The sequence below is a fragment of the Arachis ipaensis genome, chromosome B01 (genome assembly GCF_000816755.2).
Source record: "Arachis ipaensis cultivar K30076 chromosome B01, Araip1.1, whole genome shotgun sequence".
Lineage (NCBI taxonomy): Eukaryota > Viridiplantae > Streptophyta > Magnoliopsida > Fabales > Fabaceae > Arachis > Arachis ipaensis.
The window spans coordinates 65,707,842-65,716,395 of NC_029785.2; the positions used below are offsets into that span (position 1 = coordinate 65,707,842).

An 8,554-nucleotide genomic window follows, 5' to 3' on the forward strand; every position below is an offset into this window, starting at 1 on the left:
TTTAAAAAACTGGAAATGGGATTTTTGCATCCACGCGCACGTGTACAGCACGCACACACGTGGATGCGTATTCTAAACCCATGGGCACAAACGCGTAAGGCACGCGTATGCGTGGGTAGAAGAACGTTGGCACTCCAACGTTTGTTCAAAGGCCAATGAAAGAAAATTTATCTGGTTTTTAAGAAAGGTGTTTGAGTCAACGTTGGCCATCAAACGTTGACTCCAACTTGAAGCTCCAGAACTTGCAATTCAAACAGATCTCTTCTCAACACAAGGGAAACCAATTGGAGCAATTTCAACCCAATTCCATCAAGGCCAAAAGCCCAATTCAGAGATTGAAGATCAATGGAAGAAAGTGTATAAATAGCTTAGAATTTAAGTTAGCAGGTACTTTTACTTCACTTTTTATTTTTCGGTTCATTTTTCATTTTCCAAGCAATGTATCTTTCAATTCCAATTTCCATTTTGAGAGCTATGAACAACTAAACCCCCTTCATTGGGTTAGGGAGCTCTATTGTAATTCAATGGATCAATAGTAGTTTTCATCTCCTCTTTCTTTTCTGTTGATTTTTGTTAGAAAGCTTTCGATCTTAATTCAATTGGATAGTTGTCTTGACAAAGAAGCTATCCATAATTGGAATTCTTCGGATCCTTGAGAGAGGGATGAAGAATTCATGCTATAATTGCTTTCTCACATTGGACTAGATTGGGGGTTGGATGGACACAGTGACATGTAATCCTACCAATACTTTGATCTATGAATTTGTGTGGTATAATCAGTGATCAAGACATTGGGCAATTAAATGAAGACATTGGGCAATTGTTCATGCTTAGAGAGGTTGGTGAGCCAAGGCATTGGGATCCAATCATCTAAGATTGCCAAGCAATGTCAATGAATGCATTGATTGAGGAAGAGATAAAAATGATTTTATCTGAAAAGTTCAATATCTCCCAAAACCCAGTGAATCCCTATCTCTGATCTACCCATTCTTTTACATTTTGTTCTTTAATTTCATGCTAATTCCCCATTCCCCTTTAATTTCTTGCAATTTAAGCTTCTGTCATTTATATTCTAGCAATTTGATTTTTGTGATTTATTTTCTTGCAATTTAAGTTTCTCACCAATTTTACTTTTTGCAATCCCAATTTTAATTCTGATTTCGCTCAACTAGAACAATTATCCAATTAACATTGATCAACCAACCAATCCATGTGGGATTCGACCTCACTCTATAGTGAATTTTTACTTGACGACAATCCGGTACACTTGCCGGTAGGAAATTATTGAGAGACAGTTTTCGGGTGAATCAAGTTTATTGCGCCGTTGCCGGGGATTGGTTTTGTATTAGAAATTATTAAATTGGAGGATAACTAGATTGAGCACTTTTCTTTTCGTTTGATTAATTGAATTTTAATTTCAGTTGTTCATTTTTGTTTTCTGCAATTTTTAGTTATTTCTCTTGAATTTCTCTTTACTTTTTTATTTACCAGCAAAACTAACCCACTAACTCATTAACTATTTGATTAATTACCTCAATTGCTCTAACCACACTTTTTCATTAATTGTGAAATTCTTCACTTGCTGGTTACTGCTTGTTGTGCTACTTGTATGACAGGTAGAAGAGAGGTTTCAACCTCCTTTGATAGTGAATCAGAAAGAACCTTCCTGAGATTAAGATGGGAAGGAAGAGGAAAGAGAGCTGTTGGTGCAAAAGAAGAGGAGGAAGACTTGGATATAGCCATGGAGGATGATATGGAAAACCATCATGAAGGAGAGGTGAACAATCATGCCAGAAGAGGTGGAGCCAACCCTGCTGGACAAGAGAGGAGAGTTCTGGGATCATACATCAATCCAAATCTAGGAAACTATGGTAGCAGCATTCAAAAGCCAACTATCCATGCTAATAATTTTGAATTGAAGCCTCAGCTCATAACTCTTGTGCAAAACAACTGTTCTTTTGGAGGAAGTGCCCAAGAGGACCCTAATGAGCATCTCACTAAATTCCAAAGGATGTGACACGGTTAAATCTAATGGTGTTCATCCTGATACCTATAGATTACTACTGTTTCTATTTTCTTTGAGGGACAAGTTATCAAAATGGCTAGAATCATTTCCCAAGGAAAGCTTGACAATCTGGGAGGATGTAGTGAATAGATTCTTAACAAGGTTCTACCCTCCACAAAAAGTAAACAGGCTGAGAACTGAAGTGCAGACATTCAGACAGTAGGATGGTAAGACTATTTATGAAAGGCAAAATTGTGAATCAAAGAAAGCTGTAGACCACTCTTCTTGAGGTTCCCTTAACAAGTAGAAGACCATTAAAGCAGCCATTGATGTTATAGAGACAGTGGCTGACAATGAGTATTTTTATGCCTCAGACAGAAGCAACAACAGGGGAATTTTGAAATTAAACCATATGGATGCAATCCTGGTCCAGAACAAGATGATCACCAAGCAACTGGCTGAATTGACCAAGCAAATGGAGAAGAATCAGGCTGCAGCTATCCACACTCAACTATCACCTCAAGGAGAGTTGGAAACAGAAGAACACTACAAGAAAAAAGGCATATGGCCACGCTATTTTCTTACTACGCTTTAAAAGCGTGGCCAAAAGTGGTCAATGGCCACGCTTTTACGAGGGTGGCGATAGATTAGTGATTTGGCCACTTTTTTTTTTGCTACGCTTGAAAAGCGTAGCGAAAAGGGTCTACGGCCACGCTTTTATGAGGGTGACGATTGATTCGAGATTTGGCCACACTTTTTTTCGCCACGCTTAAAAAGCATAGCCATAGAGAGAAATAGGCACACTTTTAAAGCGTGGCGATATAGTTTCGTTATAGTGACATTTTAAAAGCGTGGCCGATTCATACAACTCTTTTGGCACACTTCAAAAGCGTGGCCAAAAAGGTTAAATTTTTTTTTTCAAAATAGTTATAATTAATTAATTACATTACACACCACGTTTGAAACTCTACCTCTCTCCTATCCTAAAACTCTTCCAACCCTTTGTATTCACCTTAAAATGAAAAACTCTTCCAAAGAACCCTAAACTCTCCGCGACCCCAGCAATCCGGAGAACATCGCCGGTGCTCCCTATTCCGGCATACTAACTTAACACCCACAACACTCCCCTTCTTTCCCCTTACAATAGCGCCGCAGCCCCGCTCCCCCTTTTCCCCTCTCCGGCGCACACAACACAATACACACGTACCACCTCACCCACGCCGAAGAGGAGAGCTCGAGGAAGGAGATGCCGCCTTGCTGCCAGCTCCGTTGAAGACCAGCCCGCCACCACTGTCGAGTCAAACCCGAGAGAGAGAGTGTGTGCGACGATGAGAGAGAAGGTGCCGTCACCAAACGCGCCGCAGTCGCTGGAGGAGCTTCGCTCTTCGTCGTCGCCGAGGAGGGGAAAGAGGAGCTGCTCCCGTCGCACCAGTCACCGTCGTGCTTCTTGGTTGCCGATGAAGGAGCCGCGAGAACCGTTGCCGTCGCAGAGGAGGGGGACACGCGAGAGGGGAGCCGTCAGTGTTGTCGCCGTAACAGCTGTTGAGTAAATCTTCTTGCTTTTTCAGTAAATCTTCTATCATCATTTTACTGAAACCATCTTACAAAATTTTACTAATAGCAAGTTCAAAATGGGTCTACTAATTTTCATTGAATGTTATGTGCTATCTGAATTTATGTTTTATTGTTTAATTTTTTGTAGTTCTCAGGAAATCCAAGGAAATCCAAGTTCTGGGTTGATTTTTTTCTGGTTCAGTAAGATGAGTTCTCAGGAAAAGTCTCTTGATTAATTTTTTATGTCTTATCTTTTTTTTTTCTACTCTGACATATCTTTTGATTTGCATAATTAGGCTGCAAGGGAAACTGGTGCACTTCAAGAAGCAAAGGACAAACTTTAAAAAACTGTGGACTTTTTAAACTTGATGAAACTAATGCTCTGCAGGGTAAACTTGATGAAACCAATGCTCTGCTTGTCAAGGAGCGAGAGAATGTAGAGAAGGTTACCATCGAAGCAACTCCAGTTATCCAAGAAAAGGAGATTATTGTTGAAGACACTGCAAAGATTGATGCACTAATAGTGGAAGTTGAGAGGCTAAAGGTAACCATGTTCAACATTTCAAATCTCTTACTATAGCAAAGATTGTATCTGTTCTATTTTATTATTAGTTATTATAGCAATTGGATATATCATGGAATTAATATATTTAGAGTGACAGATAATTAAAAGAGAATGGAAAAAGTAATTAGTATATAGTTATTACTTGTTTCAATTTGTGTGGAGTTTAATATGGTGAATAATTAGGGATTAATTTGATTTAATTTGTGTGATTAAGGGACCCAGAATTTGGATGGTGAAGAATCCGAAGATGCATCACTTCTACTTTCTGTAGCTAAGGCATCACTTCTTTAATATTGATGGTTATATCTAGTTTATTAACTTACTGTTTTATTGTCAAACTTTTTTTTTGGAGACTAAATTGTGAATGTGTTGAGATGCTAATTGTCCTTGCTATTTAATTTAGGTTTTGCATTAACGATCCTTGATTCTGGGGGATTGGGGGTTCTTAATCCTTTTTCATTTATATCAGTTTCATTTTGTGAAAAACTAAAGTAGACAACTAACTGAGACTTGGGCTAGATGCTTTACTATGAATTTTTATCCAGATATGTATTACAGGTTTAGACACAATAGACAATACTAGTAATAGTTGAAAAGTACAAATTGGGAAAAGTACAAATTGTTTCAATTAAATACAAAGCTAATAGATAAGATACTCGTATTTATATGCCTAGGTGCGACGAGAAATCCCTTGAGAATTCATTTTGCAAATGTGCTATGGTCACTCGCGGATATAAAATAACAAAGTCACTTGATCCCGTTGTTGCAAGTCTCAGTAGTGATGCTTTAGCTAAAATTATTTATTCAAGGCTTTTTGACTTGTCATTTCTCTCTGTTATATGTTCTTTCTTTTAGGAGATATGCCTCACCTTTTTTTATTGAACTCATACAAATATCTCTTGTTCCACGATTGTGGACAAGGTTAACAATTCTATTGGGAAAGATACAAATTCAAAGAACTTAATCGGAGTCTTAGATATGTACAGATTTAAAAGTTTCAAAACGAACAGGTGCTTAACTAGCTAAGGAACCTAGATGCTCTATGTGTGTGGATAATGATGTGAAACTTGATCAAGTTCTTAATTTCTTATGTGTGGATTCATATCATTAACTTTTTACTTAAAAAAAATTACACTCTACTAATTGTTCTTATGCAGTTTTGAGCAATTCTGTATCAATTTGACTAATGAGAAATTGCAACAGCATTTCAACCAGGTTTAAATATGTCTTTTCTCCAAATTTAATCACTTGGTAAAATATTTCAATTGACTTAGCATTTGTACATGCAAGATAATGGAATTTGACATAGTTACTGTGTTAATTTAGTTGTATCATGTGCATGAAGAGTCCTATTATGTGGATATAAAATTTAATCTTCATTGGAGTGCTTGTCAAAGCTAACTCTTTAAATCTTACAACACCCCAGTAATTTTCTGGCCCAAAATGAAGAGCAAGATCCATTGATGTTATACTTTAAAACTTTCATGCTCACTTCAATTGGAATGCAGGTGGGGATTTCTTCTGGAGCTGCTGCAGCAGTAGCTGTAAAGAGACCTGAGAATGCAGGGAAGCTTATTGCGATAAGTGCATTCCCTCAAATAATAATAAAATCAACAGATGGATGTGTTACAAGGAATTTAATCCGCCTCAAATAGGACGTATGTTTACTGAATTTACAAAAACATCATACATATTTATATACGTATGGTTCCTTTATTGGAACGTAGTGTTAAGTATCCATCTGCTTGTACGGTAGCATAATGTTATTTTTTTGCATGGGAGAATATGCTTTTGTCCTGCTATTTTGGGTGACCAAGTTTCTTTTATATTGTGTTGTGTCTCCATAACTTGGCTAGTTGCAATTTTTTAGTTTTTAATTTGGGTAAAACCTTTCAACATCATGTTTTTGTGATGTTTATCCCTTTCTCACCTTTTTTTTGGTTCATATTACAAATTTACAACAACTCACTCACACTACACACTTACACACAACCCTATAAGGGGTTCACCGTCTGTTTGTTCTTTCCTAATTTTTGGTTTATATCTAACATTTAAATGGATCTGTTAATGTGGTGAAATTTACATTATCTGAATATTTTCGACAGAAATTTTCCATTCAAGCAAGAAAAATGAAATGCAAACTAGCTTCACTCATTGATATAATTAGTACAAGAGAAAGCACATAAGTAGGGTAAGCCATAGTTATGAATTCTTTTTATACAGCTGCTGTTGTCTATGTTTATCTATTACTTGAAGCCACTATCACTTGGATTTCCTTTTCTAGGCTTGAGTTCTTCATTGGACTAATTTATGCATAATTTAATGGTCTTTAACTTTAGAATCAATAAATTTCTTATTTTAACACTATGTGCTTGAATTGTTCAGACTACTGTGAGAAGTATGCTAAAGCTGAAGATGTCGGAACTGCACCAGAAGAGAAATCAAGTGATGATGAGGAAATAAGTGAAGATCAATATGATTCAAGTGATGAACAGGTTGCTGGTAAAGCAGATCCTTAGCTGCTTCAAGTGATGAACTTGGAATTGTGGTCAAAGGGGGAAATGCCCCTTATTGTTGTTCAGTTTAACGTCAATGTAAATAATGTACCATTGATTTCCTGATGCAATCTTAGTTCCTTGTTGTGGCTCTTTCAAATTGATGCATTGTGCTTTTTAGCTTAGCATGGTACTACCATAATATGCACAAATACTCATCCTGTAACTCATTTAATGCAATGTTCACAACTATTCATCTTTTGATCTTTGAAACTTGTAGAAAAGGCTTCAAAGAAATTGATTGACAATTGTTGTTTCTTGACTATGACTTAGTCATTATTTAAATTTTACACTTATCTATGAATTTTGTATGATTTTATTATGAAGATTAAAAAAAAAAAACAACAGAACCTGAATAAACTTATAGCCATGCTTTAAAAGTGTAGCCATATTGTACCGCAGTCATCAACAGCTATGCTTAAAAAATGTAGCGATATCTCTCCCTATTGGCACGCTTTAAAAGCGTAGCGATATCTCTAGCTATTGGCACGCTTTAAAAGCGTAGCCATATCTATCACATATGGCCACGCTTAAAAGCGTGGCAATAGATAAAAGCGTGGCGACAAAAAAAGCTTGGCGGTAGGTCACCAAAAGCGTGGCGATAGAGCATTCGGCACCCTTGCAGTTGTGACCCTTTCAAAAGCATGCCGGTAGCTCAAAAAGCGTGGCGAAAAGCTATCGCTACACTTTTTTTGACTTTTCGCCACGCTTTAAAAGCGTAGCAAAAAGCTTATTTTCTTGTAGTGGAAGGAGTTAACTGGGAGGAAGCTAATTACCTTGGAAATTTATCTAGGCAAGCTCATGATCCATATTCTAAAACCTATAACTCTGGTTAGAGGAACCACCCAAACTTTGGGTGGGGGAACCAACAAAACCAAGGCCAAGACCACAGACCCCATAATCCAAACCAGTATAACATCTCCACTCACTAAAACTCTAACCAAACACCATATCAGACCACACAAAACACTTATTCATAGCCACCATACCAAAGCCACAACAACCACTCTCAACACCTCAATTTCAACTAACCATCACCACATGATGAAGACAGAATGGCCAAAATAGAAGCTATGCTTGCAAATCTTTGCAAAGAGTCTGAAGACATGAAAAAATTCAAGGAAGAAGTGAGAGGGAGTATAAAAAGCTAAGGAGAGGTTATTAGGAATTTCGAATCTCAAGTAGGACATCTTTCAAAGCAGATTCCGAAGTCCACTGATAGTTTCCCAAGCGACACTGGGAAAAATCCAAGAGAAAAAATGAAGAAGGTGAGATGGGAAGAGTGTAAGGCAGTTACCCTTGCAAATGAAGAAATCCTGGAAGAAGATTGATGAGCGGATAATTTATACGCTTTTTGGCATTGTTTTTAGTATGTTTTTAGTAGAATCTAGTTACTTTTAGGGATGTTTTCATTAGTTTTTATGTTAAATTCACATTTCTGGACTTTACTATGAGTTTGTGTGTTTTTCTGTGATTTCAGGTATTTTCTGGCTGAAATTAAGGGACTTGAGCAAAAATCAGATTCAGAGGTTGAAGAAGGACTGCTGATGCTGTTGGATTCTGACCTCCCTGCACTCAAAAAGGATTTTCTGGAGCTACAGAACTCAAACTGGCACGCTTCCAATTGCGTTGGAAAGTAGACATCCAGGGCTTTCCAGCAATATATAATAGCCCATACTTTGGCCGAGTTTAGAAGACGTAAAAGGGCGTTGAACGCCAGTTCTACGCTGCTATCTGGAGTTAAACGCCAGAAACAAGTCACAAACCAGAGTTGAACGCCAGAAACACGTTACAACCTGGCGTGCAACTCCAGAAAGAGCCTCTGCACGTGTAACATTCAAGCTCAGCCCAAGCACACACCAAGTGGGCCCCGGA

The 8,554-nt window shown here is 37.6% G+C and overlaps 1 protein-coding gene across 2 annotated transcripts; it reads left to right on the forward strand.

Annotated features, from left to right (window-relative positions):
- LOC110271358 lies at window positions 3,010-5,048 on the forward strand. Of its 2 annotated transcripts, XM_021122127.1 has the most exons (5): window positions 3,196-3,551; window positions 3,708-3,760; window positions 3,856-4,103; window positions 4,339-4,400; window positions 5,033-5,048. In XM_021122127.1, the coding sequence occupies exons 1-4, from the start codon at window positions 3,334-3,336 to the stop codon at window positions 4,393-4,395; spliced, it is 576 nt and encodes a 191-aa protein (XP_020977786.1). In that variant the 5' UTR covers window positions 3,196-3,333; the 3' UTR covers window positions 4,396-4,400; window positions 5,033-5,048. The 2 variants fall into 2 exon arrangements, 1 of the variants encoding a protein (XP_020977786.1); XR_002362044.1 differs by lacking the exon at window positions 5,033-5,048 and having other exon boundaries at window positions 3,010-3,572; window positions 4,339-4,401.